Raw genomic sequence first — 15,737 nt, forward strand, 5'->3', positions numbered from 1 at the left:
GTGGGGGGGGTATGGTCACATAAATTTGATTTCTCTTACAATATTTTCCTTCTTGTGGCAGGTAATAAAGTTACAATTTTATGTAAAGCCTTATCTTAGTGATTATTTCCTCTTCAATGTCCTTTTTAGATCTGTGTTTATACATATATGTGATTGAAAGAATTTCTGATAGATAGGTCTTGAGTGATTTATGCAAGAGACGTTAATTTCTCAATGTTTGCACAAAGACTATATGTAATTTATAAATTCTCATAAGAAATACCATAGATAAAAGAATTATCAGAATTACTAATATTTCTTCTAATTTATCAGCCATGTTTTCTACAAGGTCTGTTATAGAAAATTATTTTATTAGAATAGTACATTGATTTCAAATATGTATTTTCTTTAGATTCTATAAACATCAACTACGGAGTTATAAAATGTGCTGAGATACATTATGGTGCCATGGCTGATATACATGGAACCTATATGATTTTAATAGCTGAATAACTGTGGCTAGTGAATGCCCCTGCTGCTGTGCAAGCTCATGGCCTACTAAGCTCTTTTAGAATTTTCTTGGAACACCAATTAACTAGCATTTTTTTTAAAGCAAGGCATCGAGTATTGAATAACTTTAGTCTTTTCGTAGAGCATTTATTTACCATTATTGTTTTCTTGGCCCAAAGTAGCAGCATAAAAAATATGAGACCCAATCCACATTTATAATAATGATATAATTACCTAGTTTCATATAAAAATAATACTTGGAATGCTTTCATTAACAAAATTCTAAAATAAGTTAACATGGAAACATAATATTTCAAGACTATAGAAACTCCATTTTGCCTCCGTATTAGATTAAAGGCAGGGGCTCAGAAGCAATCCATTACCATTGTCAGGTGTAATCAAAATGAGATGACTCTGGGGTGCTTTTCTTACACAATCAGGGAAATATTTTAGTACTTAAAACCATGCAGAGGACCTTGGCTTTTAACAAATGGTTAATTGTATACGCACATTGTCATCTCTCAAACCCTCATCTGTAAAGTTACAGGATGAATATTTAAAAAAAAAAAAAAAGCTGTAGACAGTTTATCCAAAATTTAACTCCAAAAGCCTAATGGAGTTCCAAAACCTAGCCTCTTTCCACAGGACCTTTTCCTCATCCCCTTTGCACAGGAAAGCAAAAATCCAGGATCCACAATGGTTCTCCAAAGCTGTACCCATCTTCCAGGGTGAGTGTCATCCAGCATTAGCACAACCCAGACAATGTGTCTCCAGGGGTAATTCCTGAAAGCCCCTCTTTTGATTTAGCTTTATCCTGGAATGCACACAATTATGATTTTGAAACATGATAAAGCAACATCTGGAAAGTTAAATGTTGTAAAAAAACTTAAATTACATTTTATTCCTCAGGCTTAAAACACAGATTCAAAATTATTCAAATTAAACTCTTGTCCCATAATTCAAAACTGTAATATGATAGCACATATTTTTTTGTTTGTTTTGCAGTCGCAAACAGGCAAAAATCAAAATTTTGCACACAGGTAGAATCAAACAGAAAATGTCATGTAACATTTGGGGACACTAGATTATGATAAATTTAAAGAACAAAGGAAAAACTTCCCCTTGACATAATTTTTATTTCGTGGCTTTCAAAATTCCAACGGATCTGACATACATAAATGTAGACATTTTTGGAGAATCATTATGCTATGAATTATTTCAAGACCAATTGAAACAACAACAAAATATCTTAAGATTTTGAGGAAAACTCCCAAGAACTTACAAGAAAATTTGCCTATTTGGGAAAATATCAAAAATAACTAAACTTGCATATTATGTTTCATCAGCGGTTATTTCACTATTGAAGGTTTTAAGAAGTTCTCCCATAATAAATGTGATATTTTATTCAAAATGTAGGTAACTATATTTTTATAAGCTGATAGAAGTAGAAAATTAGCATCTGCCACACTTTATATAGCAGAAAACTTTGTAGTAGGCAAAGCATTTGTACAGATGCTTATGGACCCACACACAACCTTGGGAGGGAGTTAGGGAATGCGTTGCTGTCTCCATTTTGCAATTTGAGACCCTGAAAGTCAGGGGTTGGGGGCAACATGTCATGAACAGAAAATGTGAATTGCCTATTTTTTTTTTTAAATCCTTGTCCTATACACTTTCCTGAAGATTCCAAATATATCTGAACAAATAAGTCAGTGAGAGGAGGGATGTGTGAGCTTGTGTACAGAAGAAAGGTGAGCCAATCCTAAATGTAGGAAGTTTCAGCAAAGAGCAGGCTAATCTTTTCAGACTACATTGTTCTCTGACGCGATGCATATTTTTAATGAATGAACAGGTTACAAATAATCATATGAGATTGGAGTATCAACATTTCGACAGCTCATTTTTGGCGTCAGAATGATCGCCACTGCTTATTGAAATGTACTAAAATGAATAGAAAAAAAGAAGAGAATTCTTTGATGTTTGTACAGGATGAAGTTTGTAGCTATTTTTTGAAATAATCTTTCCTTGCTACATCAGAGTATCTGAGTATATCTTAAACAATCCACTCTATGTGTCTTTTTAAAAGGGGGTTGTCCTCTTAAAAGGGGGCAGGTGGGACAGAGACAGTGGTCTCTACTTTAGAACTGTGCACACATGTGCACACTAGTTGCATACGTTATAGTGCAAGCAGCAAATCCCCATGTTCCATCCATTCTGTATGGAGAAAAGAATTGGGGAGGGCAGAGAATAATGACACAAGTCTGGGTTGGAGTGGCCTAGTCTATTGGAAATACCTCATGTAGTTGAAACACAAAACAAAGCTAATGAGATCTGTCACAATAACTGAGTGTGGGTCTCTAGAGTTCACCCTGAAGTGAAAAAGAGGTCGTGATGTCCTTTGTAAGTTGCTTTGTGCTGTGTCCACCCCTAGAAATCAGAGTCATGAGTTCTTTCGAACCATTTTGTTTAGTGTTGCTTTTGGAAAAGAAATCACAAAAATATCGAAACAAGTATCATTGGTTGGCTGAATTCAGATATTCTTCATTAAATAGTACCACAGACTTTATTGAGCAATTGAAAATATACACAAGGAACAATAGCTTCTTTTTCTGTATTTTTTTAAAATTTGACTTTCTTCCAAATAACCCAGTTTTGATCATGAAAAGGGCACTTGTTTCTACAGTAGCCGTGTACAGCTCGCTCAGGTCCAAGCCCTGTTCCTGCGTTTCTTGCTTGCCATGGCTGAGGTGATCACTCGGCTTGCTCAGGAAGCAAATTCTAGAACGTGGCAAGAACTGACCTGCTAAGTTGTTCTTTCAGAATCTATTTCTCCATAGAGTTCGGCTAACTTTTTGAACTCGGGTCCCCAGTCCCCCAGGTACTGATAGTCCTGGTCTGATTGTGTGGTGGCTGAGTCCAGCGAGCTGATGGACCCAGCTTCTGATCTCTGGCCCTCGTAGGCATAAGTCTGGAGAGAGTCATAAGGGGGGACGCTGGGGTCTAGGTCGGCTTCTGCCAGTCTCTGCTTAATAAATTCCTGAACATCTATGCTTTCCAAGGTGGACAACGTCTGATGTCTGGGGGTGAGCTTCACCTCGGGTCTGATGTCTCTCCTGTACTTGAGCTCCTCAGCTGCAGAAGGGTTCCTCAAGGCTGTGATGTCAAAGGCCTCGGTGTCTTGCTCCCCACCCCCCTCGTCGTCATAGGTGACCACATTCTCTCTCACATCCTCCTCGGAAATGATCAGGGGTTCTTTCTTGCTGCGTCTCAAGGTGATAAAAAGTACCACGATTGCTGAGAGAAATGGAAAAAGAGTGACAAGTTAGCACCAAGAAAGAGGGCAAGTGTTGGAGACATTACAGCAGCAATTGCCAATTGTTAATGCAGCCCTTTGAGGCTGGCTCTGTGACAGCATCCAGAGTTCTGAACCGCAAGGTTTTTCAGTATCTCAAGGAATGTAAAAATTCATTATCCCTACAAAACATAAGGAATCGCTGATCTCTAGCAAACCAGAATGTTCTCTTTGGTGGGGTTTATGCACTCAGCATTTTTTGTTCAAATTGCCTTAAAAGTTTAACAAATGATTGCAAAGCAAAGAAACACCACGTTAGCGATCCTTTGATAAAGAACATTCCTATCACCCTAAAAACTGCCCTTTTATCTCTAAAACCCTTAAAAGTAAGATCTTTCCTTGCTTTTTTATCATTACAGTTTTTCTGATTCTCTTTGTAATTTATCCATTTTGGGCACATATTCCTAAATAATATACACAAGTTTTACCTTATATTAAAAGAAGATATCATAGTATACAAGTGAATATATGAGTGGATGAAAAATAGATTTTCAAGCCAGAAGAGGAGGTGGTGATTGTGAGAAATAGATTTTCAAGCCAGAAGAGGAGGGGGTGATGTGAGAGAGGCATCTACCAAATGTGGAAAGAGAAGGTTGCAGTATGCATGGGGAGGATCTTAGGGCATGCAGAAAGGGCAAGTTGGGAACCTCTAAGAATGAAGAACCACAACAAAAAAATGGCACAGTATCTATAGAGAGGGCAGGGGAATCTTCTGGAAAATTCCAGCATGAAAAGATATTGACAAGGTAATGGGAAAATGTGAGGGGAAATTATGGTCACAGTGGGGAAGTACTGAGTCACTGTGCTTGAAAAGAAGCAATGACACAAAGTTACAGAGACTTTGCAGATGCTACAACATGTTATTTTGGGCAAATAACATTTGCTGAATGCAAAAAAAAAAAGTGCATTTAATTCCTCATTGTTTATTTTAGTATAAATCCAGCCCACAGCTTTCTAATCCAGTGGCCCAACAGCATCCTCAAATAACTGAGCCCATTCTACTCCGAGGTGAAGATTTATCATGCATTATGTTTTCTGCTCATCTTTATGATTCAAGTGAGGAAACTTCTCTAGATTAAAACACTTCTAAAGATTGCCTAGATTATAATAGCAAGACTTTTTATTTTGTCAGTCAATCATGATAGTGGCTGGCAGTTGATGTTAAGGGAATTTATGTGCATGCACAGCCCAGAGAATATGATTAATATTATTATCAAAGTTTGGAGGTAAATTGCCCCCTTCTCCAATATTTGTGACTGTACTATATTTGCCTAATGAAATATAGAAGAGGAATTAGAGTTTATTTTTGTGATAGTTTATACTTGTTCATTCCCCCAGAGTTAAGAAATATTCCTGATATATTCAAGTATTACCAAACATACCTACTATTCAAAATACACATGCTATTAATTAAGTGTGAATTCTGAGGGTTTATATCTGTTTCTTTTCCAGGTATAGATAATTATTTGCCAGTAACCAATGATTTCTTGCTTAGTTACATGCTTATTTATGGGTTATCCTATAATTAATCATAGAATTTGAGGCACCTTTAAGGATAAAAAGGGTTGTCGGTCACAACACCAAAACATGAATATATGGTTCCTCTAGTTAAAAGCAAATTCATATCAACTCAAAAAATGTGGAAACATGTACAATAAGGTGTGTACCGAATAAATCACTTTTCATTCATTTTTGTTCAGTAGATATTTCTAGAGCAGACGGGACAGAGTTAATACTGTAAAAACCAATTTCTGTAGCCTCACCAGGAAATAATTTTTTAATATTTTGTTAAATAAGCTTTAGCATTACCTAATTTTTCTTGAGAATATTTTATTATTAAAACAAAGTAAATGGTCCAAAGAATTCCTAAGACAAAACTTATTTGAGGAGGAAAAAGGGAGATACTAATTGTAGATAAAGATTTGAGTGTAAAATTCTTATTTAAAGCTAGTGGTCAGGGCCTCCCCGGGGGCGCAGCGGTTGAGCACTGGGTTGCGAAGCTGCCCGCAGCCTCTGCAGAACCAGTTCGATCCTTGGCTGCTCCCCGGCCACGGGGCGAGGGTCCCACATGGCGCGCAGACCTCTCCTGCCGCCCGCTGCTCCCCTCAGCAGTGTACTTCGGTCCTTCTGCCTGCTCTGCTCCCCGCTCTGGCTCTGGTGAATTCTCTCACCCTCCCGCGCTTCTGACTGTACCCAGTGCTTGTATAAATAAATAAATAAATAAATCTTTTTAAAAAATAAATAAAGCTAGTGGTCAAATTTACTATATTCAAACAAATCCTAGGCCCACTCCCACCCTTATCAAACCTTGTATTTTAGAAAATCTACCTCTTCTTACAATGGATCATATAGAAAAATATAATATGTATGAGGCATCATGTTATGTAAGAAATTGGTGGTGCCAAAATTGTCCTTTGTTCAAAATTATTCATGATTTCTGGTATGTTGAAATTTGGCTATATAAGATTAAAATGTGAATAAAGTATAGTATTTATGAAATGTTTTTCTTCAAATGAATTTTATTCTTGGTCAATATCTTTCTTTTTCATTTTTGAGTTTGGCCAAATGTTAAACATACTAATACTCTTTTTATTCAAGAAAATTAAAATGAATTTGAGTTTTAGTAATTTATTTTATTCATAAAGGAATTCAAATTTGTGGAGGTTTTTTTGAATTTGTTTTCTCATATCATGTCTTTATATTATCATCCCAGAGCTTACACGAAAAAAGGGAGTTCTCTGTTTTCATCACTTAAACTTTCACATAACTTGCGTTTGAATTCATTAGGTACTGATTCTTAAAATGCTTTTGTTAACAGAGTTTTTCAGTCTTAATTTCACTTGCTTCCTGTTTGACTCTAAACTTGATTGAAATAAGGTGCCTCAAGTCAGGGAGATTAATTCAGGAGCTTCTGTAGCCCTATTGGTCTTACCCCAGCACACACTCCTTGCTGAAGCCTGTTTATTCAAAGGAAGGCAACCTGGCAAAGTCATTTGCAATCAATTGCTTCTGTGACAAAGAGGTTGGCTGCTATCTCCTCACACCAAATTCACCTAATCCCCATGTATCAGGAAATTTACACACAAGAGCTGGAGTCAAGCAGGTCTAGACACACATAGGCTGCCCGTTTATACTTGATGTGTGGACTGAAATGGTAGCTCACAGAGGTCTGATTCAAAGTTGCTGAGTGATTTCCTTTTTAAAAAAAATTGTAATTATTTTGGTATAGAAGAACTGATGTATAGGCCAGAGTTGTGGGGGCATGGGGGAGGATTCACCAGAGACAGAGTGGGGAACAGAACAGGTAGATTTACTGAAATTCCCTGCTGAGGGGAGCAACAGGTGAGACAGGAGAGGTCTGCTGCGCCATGTGGTCAGCTCCCTGGTCGGGATTCGAACTCAGGACATAGTGGTAGTAGTGCTGAGACTTAACCCCTGGCGACCAGGGAGCCTCCTGCTATGTGATTTCTTGTGTCAACTGTAATTAAGATTTACTCTATCAACTATTCTGGTCTCTCTGACAAGTGATGGGATGAGGTTGGGAAATAAATGTCATATCCTTGGGAGGAAAAGACAACTCCCTTCCCCTAGCACTAATCTCTGATGGCATCATGAAGACCCATACAAAATTTCCCATATAATGGATCTGAAAAAAGGTAATCCTGACAGAATGTGATCCAACTCACATCCATTATTTAATGTTACACCTTTTGCATTTAAAAAATAGTGATTTCAGATCATTAATAGATGGAGTCTGACTCTATGATAAAACACTGAATCATATCTAACTTATAATAAAGCATTAACAAGCACCGCAACATTTTGCAGATGACTCTAATGTCCTACTAATTGAAACATTATTTTCACAGGTTCCAAAATAGTAACAAGAGACCAAATAGGCCAACTAACATCACACGGTTAATTAGCAGCAAAAGTCGGACTGGGTTTACACCAACACTGCTATTTTCATTAAAAAATAGCTAATAGTTAGAACATTTTTTAACATTAAAATATCATCTTCATAAAAATCAAAATCAACAAGCAACTATAAACCAGGGACACTCTATGGGGGTGGAGGGATGGAAGGACAGTGAGAGGAAGGATTAGGGTCAAAATAAGGGAGGTGTCCAAAATGAAAATCCATACATTGTGCAAAAATGAGAAATGATGTAAGAATTATATAAAATAAAATATTAAAAAATATATCAACTTCACAATTTGTTAGCTGCTAAGGTTGTACATTATTTCAGAATTATAACAAGTTCTAAATGAAGTTTTGCTATTGATATTTTTCCTTGAAAATTAGAAGCTCACATGTTAGCCAATGTTATTTTAAAATACAAGTTAGTACAATGTGAGACTGTGACTAGATATTTATAATAATAATGAAAATTTTAGAGTACTATGAAAAATATAAACTACATTATAAATTTATAGTGATTATTAAAAACCAAATGCAAGAATATTTTCTACAATTTTTGGATAAACTGCAAAAACACATTCAGTTTCAACAAATATTGGAGGAAGAAACATCAAATTCCATCTATGTTTCACTAGTATTAAAAGATAGCATAAAATTTAGATGTGTTCTCTGATTTATCCCTTCGAGGAAATATTTTCAGAAGTCAAGTAAAAGGAAGTATTGTTTCATGAAACAATAAAATATGATTTCACATAATACATCTTCAAAAAAAGTACTGGTATAGTACCATCTTTCAATGGCATTTTAAGGTTTTATTTTAGTGTCTAAAAATCATTTTATTGTGAAGAATGAAAAAGAAGTGAAAGACAGTCCAGGAAAAGGACTTATATTGGTCACGAAAGTGAAGAGCCTTAGACTGATGTTTGCTGCTGTTGGTTTATTTTCCAGTTTTGGTTTGTTAGTAAGATTTTCTTTTGTTTTAATTTTTCAGGACAAGGCAATACTATATTTATATCTAAAGAAAATAGCAGTTGTCACCCATCAATATGTAAACAAATACAATGCAGAAAGCCCATTCCCAGCTCCACATGCTCTCCATCCTGCATTTCCTGTGAACCAGCATCACGCAGTGACGCACCCTTGGTCGGTGTGCTAACCTCACGCTGCATTTTGACAAGTGCAATGCTTACTTTCTGCTCATTTATTTCACCTCTGAGCAGCACTGTTGAGTGCTCTGTGCCCTTTGATGTATTTTTTCCTTGATGTTTGTGATACTCAGTGCTCATTTTCTTGCTTCTCTGATTTCTTCTCTCTCCTTTGCCATCTCATCCTTTCAGACTTAACACATTGGATTTATCACAGTTGAGATCTAGTCCACTATGTCCCTGATTATATTCTTTTTTGTTGTAGTGACTTTAGCAGACTGGTGCACCCCCAGCTCAGCAAAGATCGGGGTTCCCGCTGGGCAACAGATGAAAGGTCTTCTTTGATGCTGTCATAACTCAACCACATATCTAAAATATCCAAGATCACTCTTTAATATTTTTTTTGCTATTTTTTTTCTTGCCCCTGAAAGCTTTTTTTTTTTTAAAGAAAAAAGATATTATGTCAAAAACATTACCTATTTATTTGCTCAATGGCATGAAATTATCATCATCACAGTTTTCAAAGGGCACTTCAGGCACTTTCACAAGCCATTTAGTTAAGATGTTAGCAACTGTTTTAATCCTGGGATCTGCATGATCCTTTGATTTCACCTAAAACATCGTGATAGTCATCCACTTCAGCTCTAATACATCCTGAGCAAGAAAACTGCCTTGTTTTCCTAATGGCTTGACCTAATGCTTTTGCCATCACTGTCTGTTCTCCACTTCATCAGTTATCTTTTGTTAAAATGTAAATTTTATGATGAAACCTCCTAGCTGTAAATTTTTCTTTACACTTCTAGAACCAAGTCTACCATCTCCATGTCCAATGAAGCTGATTATCTCATCGTGCTGAAACATCCATTGTGATCATCAGTCTCATTCTGTTTTGTTTACCACTCCTCTGAACAGATAATTAGTCTTCTACCCCAGAACAAAACAAGGAACATTTCTTGCAATAATATATCTTATAATAATATATAGTTACTTTTTTTTTCTTTTCATGTGTTCACAGTACCAAGAAAAGAACAAAAGATAAGGTTGCTAAGAGAAAGGCAGAAGGGAATAAATACACCGGAAAAATAAATATATAACACATTGAACCATGGTGCAGAAATATTCTTTACATTTTTCTTATTGTATAAAAATCTGGATTTGCTATCTTATTTAAGTAATGATTCTAAAGCTCTTACAGTAATATCAGCTTCAAATGCAGTTGTGATGACATTAATACATTGACAAGAATGTAACATTAGAGAAAGTATTTTTATAAAAATGAGATGGATTACAGATATCAAAAAATCATATTTTAATTTAAAATTTAATATCTCTCAAGCCAAAATTATTTAGGCTTCATACATTAAAATTCAATTAACATTGGTGATTGACTAATGCTTTAGACTAACAGAAATTTCTACAAGAAATCTATCTTTATTTGGTATTCAGATTTTTTTTTAATGATGCCTGCTTATGTTCTTTCCAATAAATTGTACAAACCATTTAATATGGGGTTGAGAATATTCAGCATCAAATTCTCTCTAAAACAGAACCTTTCAGAAAGAGTTCATTCCTATTCTATCCTGTATTCTGATGTCCCAACTCTTTCATCACATTGGAATCAAAATACTTCTAGATTAACTAAGTTGTTGGGAAAAGTCAATTAAAGGAAATCTGTGCATCTAGGTTTTGTTACCCACATCATGGATAAATATCGTCAGCTTCTTCCTCTTCCTCACACTTCCCACCTCCCATATCTAACACGCTCTATTGACCATATCCATGGCAGGTGCATTCAGAACTGTCTTGTTACAACAGACTTCCTGAGATGACTTACCTAGGAGAATGACAACACACAGAAGAATAGCGATTAAGGCTCCTGTACTCAAACCAGCGGAGGACAGGAAGGCTTCTGCATGGCAAGTCCGCACACGCCCGTCTCTCTCGCATGCACAAACCCTGATGGTGAGGGTGCTGCTGCTGCTGAGAGAGGGGATTCCACCATCAGAGATCATAATGGGGAGATAATACACATCCTGAATAGTTCGACTAAATCTCCTCCGCCTTGTCAGAATGCTGGCTGTGTTATCTATGACAGACATAAGCAAAACAAAATGTACTTAGTAAAGCCGCCATTAAAGATTCACATTTCCTTTAATGGATAAAATGGGTATGTGCGATTGGTTTCTCTTTTCATGAAATGGACAAGGGAACATGAAGGGGCAATTATTAAAGTGTTGCTAATATTGGTTCTCAAGTTGGGAAGAGTGTTTGAAAAATTAATACAGCCCATACTAAAGAGGGGAAATAGTGGCAGACAGAGGTGAGAGGAAGTAATGAATATTTTCGACATGACCATAATAGCCAAAGAATTGAAAAAAGATACAGAAAGCTTAAAGCTAGTGGGTTCTAAGCTTTGCAGTGAGCCAGGGGTCCCTACTCCAAAACTGGTGACTTGGAATGTGAGAGAACCTTACGTCTGCATTTTCAGCAAACTACTGACATCATGTTAATGTACAAAAATGTCTTAGAACCACTGGTTTAAAGAATATATTTATGGAGTCACCAGACCAACTGATAAAAGTTTTTAGACTTAGCTCTGATTTCAAGCATTCTTGTTCTAGTGGATACATGACGGGTAAGTCAATGACTACTTAAACAGTTAATTCGACTTATCAGTGACACTATCTGGCATTTGTCTTTTTCTTTCTATCTTATTTTGATTGTTACAATACTTTCCAGCTCTATCCATAGTGCCACACGAATGGCATGAGTTTATCTTTTTGGATCACTGAGTATAAACTGTGTACAAACACCATAGCTAATTGATGTACTCATATGTTTGGGGACATTTAGTTTGTTTTCATGTTCTGGCAATTTTGTAAATAGTGCTACTACAAACTTGGGAGAGCAAGTTTCCCTTCAAGTTAGTGTTTTTGGTGTTCTTTGGGTAGAAACCTAGGAGTGGCATTGCTGGGCAGTGTAGGTTCATCTTTTGGAGAACCTCCATGCTGTTTCCATAGGGGCTGGACCGCACTATATTCCCACCAATAGTGCAAGATGGTTCCTTTTTCTCCACATCCTCGCCAGCATCTGTTGTTTCTGATATGGGCCATTCTCACAAAGATAGAGAAACTAAACGAAGGGACAGATAAACCAAATTTAAAATCTAACCTTGGAATACAGACCACAGAAACTGAAGAATCCAGAGGAGTGCAAGGGGGTGAGAGCATAATAGGGAGGTTGCACAATGGACTAAGGTGGTGGACCATGGGTGCTTTGGTGAGGGGGGCACTACAGGAATAACACTAGAAGGGAGGTCCTACACACCCAACATACAAATAACAATATAAACCCAGGTTAGATCAATAAATATTTAATTCTATTTTTATATGCTTTTTGAATGATATGTATCTAGTAAGTGACTACATGGTATATGTTGGTCAAGCCACAATATCACATAAAGGAGAGGATGCTACATTCCTTACTTTGAAGGATAATGTCATTTTTACTATCAGTGATAACTCAAAATTAACCTGTGTTCCAGAGCTAAGTTGCCCCAAATGAGAGCTAATAAATGATCGGGATGAAACCGCTGCTCTAAACCCTGTGCAGAATCACAGTGTCACAGTGTGTCTTCAACCATTCAACAACTTTTGTTATTGAGGCCCTCAGGTGCACATAGTATAAGGTTATCTTAGCATCATCACCTCATTCCAGCTTGTCTGTTAGATGAAGGACCCTTCTGGTCTACAATCGAGTGTACTGTTCCGACCCCCTACAAGGGCTCACTTATTGCTAGCTTGAGATTGCTACCTGGCCTAAAGTTACACCCTACTGAACAAGCACAGAATCAATAACTTGTTGCTACAAGATATAAAGGTCAAGCCATTTCTACCCAATGCAGCCTAAATAATGAAGTCAAGTTTCGTTCCAGAGTATTCCCTTGGAGTCAGCAGTGGAGTCCTTTATAATTGCGTGGCGGGTCTATTTCTCACTGTTTCCAACCTTTCTCCCAATGTAGGTTACAGATGGTCACCCAAAGCTCACGTTCCAGTAAACACCCTGCTTTCTAAACTCTAATTCAGACTATTTCTGAGAATCTCTCCCTGTGATTATACCTATCAGTTAATTGCTTTTCACTAACTAGTTATTGAATCTCTATACAATTACATCTAGGGATTATGTTTCCATTCTTTTTCAGATTCTTTTATTCTGAAAATTGTAATTATGTTACTGTATGTATTTTTATGATATAAAATCCTACATCTAGGGCCTCCTCCGTGGTGGCACAGCGGTTGAGGGCTGGGTTGTGAAGCCGCCCGCAGCTTCTGCAGTGCCGGGTTCGATCCCCCACCGCTGGCAAGGGTCCCACATGGCGCAACAGACCTCTCCTGCCACGCCCCCTGCTCCCCTCAGCAGTGTATTTCGTCAGTCTGCCTGTTCTGCTCTCCGCTCTGGCTCTGGGGATCTGTCACCCTCCCATGCTTCTGACTGTACCCAGTGCTTGTATGAATAAATAAAAAAAATATAAAAAATATCCTACATCTATATTTTCTTGATTTTATATTACCAAGTTAGCAATAGAATTATAATAAGCTTGTAAATATTCAATGCCATGAAGATAATAAAACACATGAATTAAATACACATTTAATTCATTTAATGCATTTCGGTCCATCTGCCTATTCTGTTCCCCACTCTGTCTCTGGCGAATCCTCTCACCTCCCGCGCTCTGGCCTGTGCCCCAGCTCTTGTATATAAAAGATAAATCTTTAAAAAAATAAATATACATGTGAATATATAATGTATTTATAATTATGTATACATATATAAATATATATCTACATATATGTGATTTTTTGAAGTTTTGCTACAGTGGGCATGTAAAAAATCTAATAAGGAACTAGAAAAGTACTTTGTAGAAGTGGGATTTTTTTAAAGTATCAAGAATAGAGAAAGAAAAAGAAGACAAAATATATGACCTTATTATATAATATTAAAAAACTATTATGCATGGATCCTCACTCAGTGAACCTGGCCTTTGAGGAAGAATATCTATAAGTTATAGGATGTTGCATCACAATTAATATAAACGTGTCTATATATATTCAATTACTCAGTTTAAAAAATGATATGAGCTTAGTAATCATAGGCACAGACATAGTTGAGAAGCTCACCACGGGTTCTCTGAAGAGATATCAGCACTGGTCTCTGTTCTCAATAAACATGAACAGTGCTGTGTGGCGTGAGAGGGTACCCCACAGGGTGACTAGGGCCCTTTTATGACTTTGGCTTAGGCTGCTTTTTCACATTCTCAACCTGGATTCAAGTTTCTATTCAGGAAAGTCAAGAAGAAACAGAATCACAAACAAGAGAAAAGCCGGAAATGCAGTGCATGTTTTTAGTGCATTTTACATTCTGAAACAGCAACTTTCAGACACAGAGACATAAAAGTGTCCTTTCTTTCTTTATGAAAAGATTTGGCTTTGGAAAGCAAAGGAGATTCAGGTAGCAAAGAGCTTCCCACCTAGGAAGGCTCAGCACAACAGAATAAAGCTCCTTACAAAGAATATTATAGACTTGCCTGGAACTGCAAAACATGGACTTGGCGGAAGACTCACTGGAAGCAAATTGAAAGGGATATGATGATACACAGACATATAAACAAACACATATGTAAACACATGCATATATATGTATATGCACACACACATAGAGCATGTGCAAGAGAGCAAAATTTGTGTTCCTTCAGCTGCAAAAGTAGGTGACAAGACTAACAAAATTCTAAAATTGAATACAGCATCTTAAAAAATAAGCCAAGTAGGATAGGAAGTCTTGCATGGCTTGTAAGTGGATAACAAAAATATGAGCTAAATAATGGGCAACCATAGGAGGGTAGAACATCTGTGGATGAGGAATGTTAATTATCAATGTCAAATAAAGGACAATCTCTAATAAAGTGGACTCAAGCGTCATTCTTAACACACTCAATAGTTTGGATGAAGACAGAGCTTATAAAACTCTTGGAAGCCAAGCTATTACAGCTAATATATTGGACTAGGATTTAAGGAGATTTTAAACAGCTATCACAAAGACCTTAAAATACCAGGAAGACATGAAATAAAGATGTGTTTTACATAGTGAGCTTTGAAAAGCACCCTAGAACAGCCATAATCTTGAAATGTATCAGCAATAAAGCCACAGAGGGGCCAAATGAACTAAAACCATCTTGGAAGATTCAATAAAGATCTGGAATTTCTATACTTCTTTTTATCGAGAAGACTTCACTGGCCTACAGTGTATACACTTGAGTCTACTCCCTTAGTTGGAGGATGACGTGTACCTTGGTGGTTAAGTGTGGTATAGTAAGTAACATGCAACTGGAGGGTGTGATCCTGTAATCTAAATCATGTACAGTTGTGTAATCAATGTCACTGCAATTAAAAAAAAAGTGACACTTTAGCCCAATGAAGTGTATTTAGCAGACCTTGGCAAGGTAGATTGCCAAGGTAGAAACTATGTCAGGTGAAGAATCAAGCAACAGCATGAGAATCTACACCTCATATATATGGATTTAGGTAACCAAGGGGTCTCAAAAATATCCAGGAAATCTTGGAAAACTCTCTCAGCAGTTAATGTTTTTAATAATAATATTTTTAATAATAATATTAAAATTTTTAAACAATAATATTAAAATTTTAATAATAATATTTTAATATTTTTCTGAAGATGATCAATACATCCAGCAACCAGGTTTTTCAGTGTAATATAGAAATAGTCCTGAATATGTTTTAATACTGTGAAATTGATGACAATGCATTCTTTGTTA

At 36.6% G+C, this 15,737-nt stretch overlaps 1 protein-coding gene across 3 annotated transcripts in view; it reads right to left on the reverse strand.

Moving 5' to 3' along the window:
- Positions 1-3,292: 3,292 nt before the first annotated feature.
- CDH18 (cadherin 18) overlaps positions 3,293-15,737 on the reverse strand; it is a gene marked incomplete at both ends in the record, with an annotated part of 213,640 nt that continues 201,195 nt past the window's right edge. The window contains 2 exons of one of the 3 annotated variants that reach the window (XM_084234089.1): positions 3,293-3,783; positions 10,743-10,994. In XM_084234089.1, coding sequence (XP_084090215.1) covers positions 3,293-3,783; positions 10,743-10,994 — 743 coding nt within the window. Of the gene's footprint in view, positions 3,784-10,742; positions 10,995-15,737 lie in introns of those variants that run through there. The other 2 variants (XM_084234091.1, XM_084234090.1) reach the window with 2 other exon arrangements.

This window comes from Talpa europaea, assembly GCF_964194135.1.
Source record: "Talpa europaea genome assembly, chromosome: 5".
NCBI lineage: Eukaryota > Metazoa > Chordata > Mammalia > Eulipotyphla > Talpidae > Talpa > Talpa europaea.